The following is a 12,277-nucleotide window of genomic DNA, read 5'->3' as shown; positions in this document are numbered from 1 at the left end:
TAATAATTACATTTTAATTTATGCATCACTCTTTTCACTGTCTGTTTCATCTTGCAGCCCAACGACACAGATGTAAGTAAACATTAATTATATTAATTATGTTGTTTTTACTGGTTTATTACTTTCCATAAAAAGAAGCATTCAGACTAAATTCTCTAAAATCTCCACACTTTCCTTTTCCTTCCCTTCCTCCAGTGTTCAGACATTGAAGGTGTGTGTCCTCTCAGCTGTGACAGTGATGTAAGTGCACAGCAGTTGTTTCTTGTTTGTTGCTCATCACTAAAAATCATCCTCTGTGTTAGAAGATCCTAAAGAGACCCGTTTCTTTCTGCTTCTTCCTGTTCAGGATCTGAGCTGTTACCTGGTCGACAACAACGGCTTTGTCGTGCTGTCCAAAGAGAGGAGAGAGGTAAGATCCACCACTCTTTACCACTATGCTTGTGGGGCAGTTCGTTTTAAAGGGACACTTCACCTCTGAATCAAATCTCTGTATTCTTCCTCTGGCCCTTTGGACTATTTATCCATCTGGATCATTTTGTTCAGGAGCCATCAGTCTGCTTTGTGATGCTCAAAGTCCACCAAAGAAATACACAGACTAAAACGTCAGCAGCAGAAACTATGATCCAAATAAAATAAACCTTCTTGTGAGGAATTTCATGGCGCAAACTTTTCTCTGATTGCTCTGTCAACCAAACTTTACGTCCTTTCACAAAGTCACATCCACACTTCAGTTTACTTCAGCAGAAAAAGATGGAAAATATCAAATGACCGCATCAGTTCCCTGTTTTCTAAATGACTGTTACACATTGTTTGGATATATAAAAATTGTTGGTGGGTATTTTGAAGTCAGAATTTTGTGTGCTTAAAATTTAAATATACCCAGCAACTGTATCTGTGCCCTTGCCTACAGTTTTAGATCTGCACTGCAGAGTCATTTTGGCCTGCGATGATTTCGAGCAGTGACTTTATAATAGCAGGGATGCGTTGACAAACATCTGAGGATGCACTGTCACTCTCTCCTATAGACTGTGTGCTTTCACAATGACGTTTGGAGCACGAGTACTCTCTCTCTCAGTAATAGTGCCTACCTGCTTCTCAACACGTAGCATTAGACAAATCATCCGGGTTAACAGACAGTTAAAGGGAGGGTGAAAGACAGGACGCTGGGGGCAGCTAAATGCTGCATTGCCCGAGAAGCTTGAGTTGTGTACGATATTCAGTATAGTATAGTGTTGGTTTGTTTGTTTTTTAACCTCCTAAGACCCAAGCTCTCTCATGGCATGCATTTTTAATTTTTCTTTGCTATTTGGGCTGATTGGGACCTAAAAAATGTAAAAACAAAGAATTACAAGATTTGTTTTTTGTCTTTGAGAAAAATGTGATGTCCACATATGTGGACACAAGGTCCTAGGAGGTAAAATACCACCAAATCACAACATTTGCTCCAAGGCACTTTATACTTTTAGGTAAAGACCCTACAGTAATACAGAGAAAACCCCAATAATGCCCCCCCTGTGAGCAAGTGCTTGGCAACAGTGGGAAGGAAAAACTCCTTTTTAACAGGAAGGAAACTCCAGCAGACAGCTTGGAGGTTTGGGGAGGAAGATGAGTATGTGAAAAAAGTCAAAAAGTATCTTTACACCGAATTTATAGAGGCTGTAAATATGTAGTGTGTTTGGTATAAGAGTATTTGAAATAATCCCCAAGGACATTTTTTGAAACAGATTTTTGTTTGTTTGTTTGTTTGTTTGTTCTAAACCTTGTTTCCTATCTTGTTTTTCTAATGTTGACTTTAAATCCTGATGTTGTGTATGAAGGGAAAATGTGAAAAAAAAAAACAAGGCTCTGGCTCTTCAAGGGGTTTCTTGCTGTTAAATGGGAGTTTTTCCTTCCCACTGTCACCAAGTGCTTGCTAATATTGAGTCGTTTGATTGTTGAAGTTTCTCTCTATTTTTGTAGTGTCTTTATTTTACATTACAAAGCACCTTGAGGTGACCATTATTATAGATTTGGAGTTATATAAATAAAATTGAATTGAACTGACCAAGAAAAACTGGGTTTTGAATCCTCTGTTTAACCTGCTTGGAGTCAAGAAGTTGTGTTTATTTTTGATTTTTAAATTTTTAAAATGCGATCATTGTCGTGGATGTGTTGTCCGTCTGTCAGACCTGCAGTCAGAGTCAGGAGGTGATTTCTCAGCCTGACGCAGCTCTCTGGACCATTTAATGTGTGCTCATAATCAACATCTGGATGCCTCACAGGATTTGAGGACAGTTTGGGTCTTAATCTGTGTGCGTGTGTGATGCATTAACAGTAAACATCACAGCTGCTGCGCCTGCCTCCTTCGTCTGACCTGTGAAGCAGGATAGATCTGACTTCGCCAGGCTGAGATCACACTTGTGTTTACGTGTGGGTTTAAGTCCATCTCATCTCTTCTCAGAGAAAAGCCCTGCAAGTAGAATTTTCTTGCAAACAAGGAAAACTTACTTACTTCCCTGAAGCATGCTCACTGTGTTTTCTGTCCTACGTCATTAAAACTCAAACCTCCACTTCCATCAAGGCCAGTGTTAAAGTAAGTGGGAAAAACTCTTGGATCAGCCCTTTATGGTTGCACCATGAGTGCGCACTTGCATCATCACAAACTTTCAGAAGAGGAACAGTAAGACAATCACACATATTTACAGTACTGATGAAAAACATCAGAGGAAAAGGGAGGGTTGGAAATTGTACTTCATGTTTCTCAAATGAGAATGACTGCAATCTTTGCCTTGAGTGATTGTGCTGCAGATATTTCAGCTCCAGTTGTGTTTTAAGGACAACACTGTAATTAAACACAAAGGATTTATTTTTTAATGTTGACAGTTTAGTTTTAAAAGGAAGTTTTGCCACTCGACAGGCCTATGGGCAGTCATTTTAATATCTCTGTCTAAATCAGTGGGGATTCTTAACTTATGTATGGAATTGCTTTTCAAATCTGATATTTTTTAAACTGCATCAAGACTTCTGAGTTAGTCCTAAAATACGTTTTAAAAGTTGTTTGTTGTTTTTCCACAAGCCACACGACTTGGCGGCATCATGGCGTCATTAATGGTACAACCCAGAGTGCTAATGCAATCAGCATCTCTACTAATCCCACAAGAAAACATAACTGTCGCTCTGCTAATTCACACAAAGAATGCAGCAAATTAAGAAATGCAAAAAGAGTAGATTAGTCTGCAACCACACAGCTGAAAGTCTCATGAACCTCTGCAGTGTTACTGCATCAGCACAGCTGCCTTTTTTAGCTTTTTCAAAATTACTCCACAGATTGATGGCAGAGCCAGACAGCAGACATTTATTATATTTTTTATATAGTTTTTGTTGTGTTTCAGTTTTAAAATCTGTAGCAGTATTTTTTCCATTAATATTTATTTATATAACAGAACCAAAACATTAGAACTGTTACATAATGATGTGATGTGGTAATTTGCAGACCTCATGTTGGTGCAACTTCATTACAGCTTGGAAGATCAGGTGGTTGCTCGTTGATTGCAATGAATTTTTGTTGTTGTTATAAACTGATTGCAAGTAGTTGCAATGCCCAGAAGTTGAATGTGCAGCAGCCTCAACCTCTGGGTGATCACTTTTAATCAATCAGCAATTTCACAGGTTGAGGGCAATAACCTTTGTTCAGACAATCACAGTCCAGCTCGAACTGACTGCAATCAGTCTCAGATAGATTGGCAACAAATAATTGCTGTCTTAATTATAAATGCAATCATATTGACATGACTTGTTTGTGTTGTGTCTCTTTGCAACTGGGGATTTCACTCTGGTTGTATTTTGGTTATACAGTATTGTGTGAAACATACTGTATGTCTGCGAAGGTTCTCAGTCATCCAGGTCATCGTAGTCTAAGGAGCTTGGAAAGAAAAGCGTCTGGACTCTTTTAATTTTCTTGAAGACGTTTCATCCGAGAAGCTTCAGGTCTAAGAGTAAATGGTGGCAAGTCTCAGATTTTAAGCCCCATAGGATTGTCCTCCAAGGGGGTCATGTACCCCCTATTGATCCTCTACCTAATCACACGAGCCAAGGTGTGAAAACGGGTGTGGGTCACAATCAGCCAAGGTTTCAGGTGAGCCCACTGGGCCATTTCCTGAGGTCAAATGACCCAAGATGTGAGTGGGCGTTACTGTTAAGCCACTCCTCATTTCTTTATATTTTGCTGGGAAAATGGGAACTAGGAATTAGGTTTATTGCTCCCTGAAATGGTGACCAGTTTGGGCAGCATGGTTGGTAGCCCTGTTACCTCACAGAAGGTCCTGGGTGCAAATCCATCACCTGGCTGAAGCCTTTCTGTTTGGAGTTTGCATGTTCTCCACATGTCTGTGTTGGTTCTCTCTAGGTACTCCTGCTTCCTCCTCGCAGAATTATTGCTTAAGACCATTTCAAAAATGTACCAAGAAGTCTGGCTCCTTGGAAGCAAAATATAAAGAAATGAGGGGCAAGACTTTTGCACAGTACTTTATTGCTATGTGAAAGTGAAGTTTTAAAACTTGTTTAGAAAGAACAAGGAGCTGAGCCTCACTCCTGAAAAACAACCCCACATCATAATCTCCTCTCCATGAAAATGTACACTTGGCACAGTGCAGTCAGATGAGTTTCGTTCTCCTAGCAACCACCAAACCCAGACTAGTCCATCGGATTGCCAAATGGAGAAGCATGACTCTTCACTCCAGAGAACACTGTTTTACATCACTGCATCCAACACTTTGCATTGCACTTGGTGATGTATGGCTTGGATGCAGCTGCTCAGCCATGGAAAGGTATTCCATAAAGCTCTATTCTTAAACTAATCTCATGAGGTTTGGAGGGTTGTAGTGACTGGCTCTGCAAAAAGTTGGCGACCGCTGAGCACTATACACTTCAGCACCACTTTGTTATAATACCACTAGAAGTTGACTGTGAAATATTTAGCATCAAGGAAATTTCCCAGCTGAACTCCATCTTATCACGGTACCATTCTGGAATTCAATGACAGCAACCAGTTCTTTCATGAATGTTTGTAAAAGAAGTCTGCCTAGGTACTTGATTTTAAAAACCTGTGGCCATGGAAGATATTGGAACACCTGAATTTAATTATTTGGAGTGAGTCAATACTTTTGGCAATATAGTGCGTGTTACCATAAGGTGATGTCATCCAGTAAAGAAATGTGAGGACTGCGAGTTTGCTGTCCATCTGACAGCTGCTCGTTAACTCTGGATTAACCCAGCCTGTTAAGAGCCACATTACTGAGGATTAATCCTGAACCTACCAAACTTCCATACATGCACAAACTCAACATATACACACTCTGGTACAGAGCGGTCATGTTCCAATCCCACATCTGCTGCTTCGCTTAAAGTATTTCAGCTTTTTAACTTGCCTCCAGTACAGCTGTACATGGGCACGCCTGATGTTTGTGTTACACGACAGTCTTAGTGATCTTAAGGCCAGATGATCCGTACTTAATGTATGCTGACCTTCTGGCTGCCAGAAGCACTTTGAGTTTGAGGTTACAGGGGACAAAATTTTCTATGTGTGCTGCAATAAGAGAAATAATTTAAGGTTACCTTTAGCGCCTTGACTTAAATGAGATCAGTCAGCTTGCAGTGTCTTTGGATCACTTCAGTAACTTAGTCAGCAGTCCAACTGATGTTAAAAGGATTTCATAACCTATGTTTATTTAGTCTCTACTCCAAACAAGCTTCACCCTAGCTCCCTCTTTAGAAACACCAGTTCTCAGATCAGTCTTATTAAGTTTAAGAAATTTAAACTCATTTTCATAAATTCAAATCATAAAATTGATTTTTATTATTTTTTTCATTAAATATTTCTATTTTAAAAATTACATTAATCAATGTATAAACTGAAAGGTGACACTTTAAGTAATCACCAGACCCTGTGAGTCCCTGCTGCAAGACATTCCTTACTGATACATTCAAACGAACCATATTTCAATAATAAAAACCCAATCCAGCCTTCAGCTTTTCCCCTAATTTCTCAATATTCACTCAAAATACCCAAATATTTGTAAGATTATACTCTTGAACATAACATCTATTTTAAGGGTATGAAAACCTGAGATCTACGATCTGGGAGTGATTTGTGGAAAACAACATAAATTTGGTTTAGTCAGCATTGCGTAGATATGTCTGTGTAGGTCAGGGGTGGGCAACTCCAGGCCTCGAGGGCCGGTGTCCTGCAGGTTTTAGATGTGTCCTTGAGCCAACACAGCTGATTTAAATGGCTAAATTACCTCCTCAACATGTCTTGAAGTTCTCCAGAGGCCTGGTAATGAACCAATCATTTCATTCAGGTGTGTTGACCCAGGGTGAGATCTAAAACCTGCAGGACACCGGCCCTCGAGGCCTGGACTTCGACACCCCTGGAAAGGCTTGAAAAAAGAAGGCGACTGGATGTCTTTAGGTTTGGAAAGATGTTACATTTCTCATTTAAAAGGCTTCAGAAGTCCAGACACCTACTTTTTTCAAGCTCTTAAGATTACCATTAAGAACCCATTTTAAATTTCAAAATAATACCCTCAGCTGCTGAAAGGCAACTTGTAGCTCCTCAGCATTTCATTCAGAGAAGAGCCAACTAAGCAGCGTATGGTGTCATCAGCATAAAGGTGCTCTTTTTATCTGTAGGCATATTATTTCCTATTTCCTATTTTATTAATGAAAAAAAATTAAATGGGGCCTAAAATTAAGCCTTGGGTCACTCTATTTAAAATCTTCAGGAAACTTGATTTAAACACATCTGTACAAAAGCCAAAGTGAGTTACTTTATCTTAAATTATCAAAATTAATTTCTTCAAACTGGCCATGAACAATCTGTAGGCAAGGGATGAGAGTTTTAGGGCTGCTTCTAATGTTTCATGTTTCAGCAGTCTGTAGTTGTGTAGCAGTTGCATTGCATTTCTATTCACCATGTATGAACACATATCTGATTTCATAAATGGTGTCCGGGGGACAGGAAATGGGAAGTCTTGACCCAGATATCTGTGACTGACGTAGCCACCGTGAGATCACGATTGGTCAGTGAAGTCTCTTAATGAAGCAAGATGTCTACAAATAGAGCCTGTAATCTCACAGACGTAAGTCTTCTTGCAGCCAGAGTAGTCGGCCACTGCTGGTCATTAGAAAGAATGCAGATTTAATGCCTTTTCCACCTTGGCTGCACTTTTCAGACCTGAAAGGTGTGTCACTCCCTTATAATGTCTTTATAAAGCCTGTACAAAGAATAAAGGTGGTATCTCGGTCATGCTGCAGGAGATCTTTGAAAGCAAAATGGAGATGCAGAGCGAGTGTGAGGGTGGAAGCATGTGCCTTGTTGTTTAATTCTAAACCTCTAAAAATGGTTATATCACACAGCCTGTGATGTTTGGATTCAGATAGGACAGTGATGGAGAAATTGTCTTGTTATGTTTATTAAAGTGTGCTGTTAGGCTAATTATTACATCATTCTATTTGTGTTTAATGCCCTCTGTATATGTATATGTGTGTATTTGTATTATACTGTTCTACATTCCTGTCCAGGAAGTGCAGATGGAAGCTGACTACAAGCTAAACATGAGGTTAATGTTTTTGTGGATTGTCCCTCACAAAAAGAACGGAACTAAAACACATAGTGAACAAGTGCCCATGGAGGTGAGAAGCTTTTAGGTTGAGCTGTTGCAAATGCAATGCCACTGGATGTTTTTGTTCAACTGGTGCAATATCTGATGAGTAGCAGTGAGATATTTGCTGTTAAATGAAAACTAGACGTTCTAGTAGAGCTGTGTTCAAGTATGATTAAAAGGAGAAACATCAGCTACATGCAGCAGCAAAATATTCTGTAACCCTAAAGCCAGAATCAGCTCATTCTTCACTATTTGCATGCCTCCTGCATTCCCAGTGGTCTTACTAAGCAGATATTATGATGAAGCACTTCCTCAATGTTTTGCTGAGCTCTGGGATTTGCAGGAAGTTTGTGGAAACGCCCCGAATCCACCCCGATGCCGAAGCCGCTGTGCAGGGCATGGTAAATATTTAATCAGCAGAGAAATTAAGTCAGTGCTGACTATAAGAAATGGGTCAGCAAGAGAAGGTGTAGTGAGCAGGGTGACAAAGCAAAACAGAAGGCTTGTTTTGGGTGGTGCTGGCCATGTGTGGAGGAAACGTCCGAGTGATGATCAATGATCCTGTCTGAGAACCTGCTGTGAGAGTACAGTGTTCAACCTCGGGGCTGAAAGCAGGTTAGACTGAAAAGTACAACTATAAGGTGTGATAATGTGATGAAATGAACACGTCTTGGAGTCTGTAGCCTGCTAGCGACCCTGTAAGGGGAAACATAATTACTGGAAACTACTTACAACTAAAAAAGTAGAAACTGACTGAATGAAACTGTTGGACTGTACATACTTTGGACATTTTAGAACATTAGTCTCTCAGAATTAAACTTTATGACACCAAAACAGCCCAAATACCTCAGAAGACCTCAAAGGTCCTGGGATATTAGTCACGCATGATCTGATATCCTCGTGTCGGTGTTGTACCCACATCATCATAATAAATGTTCCAGGTTCAACATTGCAAGTGACCAATCACATTGTTGTGATGTCATACTTTTGCGACCGGAAAAAAACGCCTTAAAAAATCTACATAAATTGCGAGAAACCGCCTCTGTCCACCGATCCAGCAATTTGAATTCTTTGCATTTCAGGATACTGTTCTTTAATAAACGTTAAGCATTATACATATCGTCCATACAACATTGGAATTTCATAAATGAATGAATCGCTTGGCTTGCAAAAGTATGACGTCACAACAATGTGATTGGTCACTTGCAATGTTGAACCTGGAACAACATTTATTATGATGATGTGGGAACAACACCAACACAAGGATATCAGATCATCCTATTAGGTCACCAAGACATGACATATGAGATATTGGATACTAGGCTTGTTTTTACAGCCCATCTCAAGCTGGATTGCATTGAATAACGAATTAGGTTAAGGAATTTGGAGGCCAAGTCATACACCTGTTGTTACATTTCGGCAGGTTTCCTAACTGCTTCCTGTGTTTTCCTCTCTTGGACCATGTTTGGAAGCTTCGCATATATCCGTACATTTTCTTCCAAATATCTGAGGCTAAGCATACATTTGAGATTATACTGTGATTATACTGTAACTATGAACTAAACTGTTTTTATGTGTTGATTTTTAATGCCACAGAGTTGGACAGTCTAACATGGGAGTCTGTGGGGACTGACTCAGTTTATGTTCCAGCCTCTAGTGGACATTAGAGGAACTGCAATTTTGACACTTTTCACAGTGGGTTCATTTTTTCGTCATGTAGGTTGTTCCTTAGTTTTCTCACACACACACACACACACACACACACACACACACACACACACACACACACACACAGATAGATATATATATATTTGAAAGCATTCAGGGTTCACACTTAGGATCCAAGCATGCTGTTGTTCTTCTGATAAACCTTACACCATGCCGGCTTTTAACTTATTGTGAACGCCTTACTTGTAACTCACAGATTTGCAGGTTCTCCAGAAAAATTTTGTCTGAAAAACATTTAATTTTTCTTTAAATCAAAGTTTCTGCTTTTTTGTTTAGACAATGATTTCATGAATCCTGATCTTTACTGGTGGATATTTTCTCAGCCTGTTAAATATAATGAGCCAGTTTTGGTTGAAGCCCTTCAGAGGCAGCATGGAAACCTGAACCTGCCTGGTTGCCTTTGCTGCTGCGCGCCCGCCGAGCTCCTGGCACTCGTTGTGCTTTTGTTTAGTTCAGTGTGTTTACACTCTGCTGCAACTGCTGCTGCCAGGAAAACAGAGGGTCAACTTTGGTGTGTAAGCAGCATCCAACTGCCAACACTCAGCAACCTGTGAATCCTCCGAGGCTGCTGGGAGAATCCGTCCAGACAGAGATGAAGTGTGGGCAGAGAGCAGCTTGTAAACGTGAACAGAGCCGCTGAGACAAAATGCTCTGAATAATTCAGAGACTCTGGTCCTGCTGCTGCTGCTGAGCGCCGGAAAGAGCCGACACACTGCAGACTCTCAGGCTGAACGCAGCAGTGACTTTAAATGTGTCTGAAACATTCCTTATCTTCATGTAAACCTGCTGACTGATCATGTTCTATTTACATGCTATCTTAGAATAGATGAGACTGCCAAGAGAGTAATGTTTTCCACAAACTCAGGAAAGTTGAGTGTAGGAAATTTAATTTGAGGCTACTTTTTAAGGATGTGCATGCACTTAGATTACCAGCTAAATGGCTACTGGTTGACATTTATGTAGAGTCATTTGGCCTGAGCACATGACCAAGAATTTCATTTTATGGCAACAGCGCCCTCTGGTGACTATAGTAATAATAACAGGAGTAACAGAGGAGGGAAGGGTGGATGGATGGGTCAGCATGATAACTTTACCGTTTCACACCCAAGTAAGTTATTGTGTAATTTTGGCTGCAAGATTACAAAATAATTCTCATTTTTAGGAACCATTTTTATTTTCTCTCCAGCCCACAGTGGTCTGGGAGTTATGGTACTATGAACTGGGCATGGCAAAATCTAAGAGGAGCTGATTTTTCTACCTGTGTTCAAACAGCAGTACCCAGTGAATGTTTTGTGCTACTGGGATACAAAAAAGATAAAAAATAAACATAACGTTTCATTTCTATTCTTACCAGAATAGTTAGAATTTTGTCTCCAGCAAAAACTGTCATGGAGTTAAAGTCATTTAAAAGGTGCTTGTCAAGAGACTGTTGTTCCCTCATTTCTTCTTTCAAACCAATGTAGCTGTTTGAGATTCACGATCACTTATTATTATGAAACAGCAGCTTGCACATAGACATGGTAGTGTTGTTTCACCAAATGAAACTAACACAAAAAATCCAAAATAAAATAATCAAAACTGAATCTCAACATTAAAACAAAGTGTGAAAGATGATTCAGTGGTCTCACGGCCTGAGGAAAGAAACTGTTCTGAAGTTTTGCGATAAAGCAGAAACTGTATTTCTTGACCAATGATGAGCAGGCTCTGGCTGCTGTGGGTTTTACCTTTTAGTGTCCTTTGGGTCCTGCAGAGATGCCTCACAGGTATCACTGGTGCTCAGCAGACGGGTGACACTTTTATTACCATCCAGTTTTAGTCCATGAACTCCCCATTCCAGTTTGCTGTTAGTTTTACAGCTCTGTAAAAGTACTCCACACTGTAAATGATCCTTAATTTTCATGTTGCTGAATTCTAATAACAAAAGCCTGCTGGCTTCATGTTGTTTTTCACAGATTGGTCGCTTCTTTGGCGAGGTAGACGGGTCCATCATGGCTTCGTTGCTCAAGATGGGAATGTTTAAAAAGTATGACTAACTCAAGACACATTTTCCACTCATGTTTCTTTTTATTGTAAAATATGTTGGTAACTATGAAGAATAGAACACGCTTTTTTCCTGTCACAATTCAAATTGAGTTTTCTTTTTTCCAGAGTGTCGTTGTTCGACTACCAGGCAATGTGCAAGACCGGCCACCATCACGCCAGCAGCGCGCGACCTCTGCTCAGCGTGAGTCTCATTACTATTTAGCTACTGATGACAACAGAGGCTTGTCTCTTATACTATTGATATTATCTGTTGTAAATTTCTTATATACCAACACATGGTTAACATCAGAAGATTAAAGAAATCTTCTGATGGTTTTTAAGATCTTATTCTACCAAAAGTTCTCATTTCTTGTTTTACCTTTTGCAGCCATTCTACGTCATCATGGCTTTGATGAGATGGTTCTTCTCCAACGCGCTGATGTAAGTGCTAAAGAGCAACATCACATTATCACAATGTCCTACGCTGACGGGATTGTGCAAGCAAATGTAAATCAATGCTTAGAATCAAATAAAGGATTATTTTGAACTTTTGATCATGCAAAGCTGCTCTGGTAGAGTACAAGAATAAAAGAAGGAGCTGGAAATGGACAGATTAGGCACACGAATCTGTGGGGTCACTCAATCTGTGACAGACAAAAAAATATATATTATCGTATATTTTGTACTGTATACAGTTTCCAACTTCATTGTAGTGTTGTAAAGGTATAACATAGGATGAAATCTACATCTCTCAGTCACTATTAATGTGCTTCTGTTCTTATTATATTAGAAACGTCTTCATAATGATGTTAACAGCAAACACACTGTAAGTCCAGGGAGACTTCTGTCCGCTTCATGTCTTCAGGGTGTGGATAATGAGCCAG

At 39.8% G+C, this 12,277-nt stretch overlaps 1 protein-coding gene across 7 annotated transcripts in view; it reads left to right on the top strand.

Moving 5' to 3' along the window:
- Positions 1–12,277, top strand: part of LOC147326709 (voltage-dependent calcium channel subunit alpha-2/delta-4-like) — an 80,478-nt gene that overhangs the window by 63,527 nt on the left and 4,674 nt on the right. For 5 of the 7 annotated variants that reach the window (XM_086302076.1, XM_086302077.1, XM_086302075.1 and 2 more), the window contains 6 exons: positions 58–72; positions 196–240; positions 347–409; positions 11,324–11,394; positions 11,520–11,595; positions 11,782–11,834. In XM_086302076.1, coding sequence (XP_086158202.1) covers positions 58–72; positions 196–240; positions 347–409; positions 11,324–11,394; positions 11,520–11,595; positions 11,782–11,834 — 323 coding nt within the window. Of the gene's footprint in view, positions 1–57; positions 73–195; positions 241–346; positions 410–543; positions 7,672–11,323; positions 11,395–11,519; positions 11,596–11,781; positions 11,835–12,277 lie in introns of those variants that run through there. The other 2 variants (XR_015130502.1, XR_015130501.1) reach the window with 2 other exon arrangements.

The sequence above is a fragment of the Aulonocara sp. 'chitande type north' Nkhata Bay genome, linkage group LG7 (assembly GCF_057382095.1).
Source record: "Aulonocara sp. 'chitande type north' Nkhata Bay isolate Kocher_YH1m ecotype deep benthic linkage group LG7, A_spYH_male_GT1.1, whole genome shotgun sequence".
Classification (NCBI taxonomy): domain Eukaryota; kingdom Metazoa; phylum Chordata; class Actinopteri; order Cichliformes; family Cichlidae; genus Aulonocara; species Aulonocara sp. 'chitande type north' Nkhata Bay.
The sequence above is the reverse complement of the archived record's forward strand: the minus strand, read 5'-3'. Positions and strand labels throughout refer to the sequence as shown.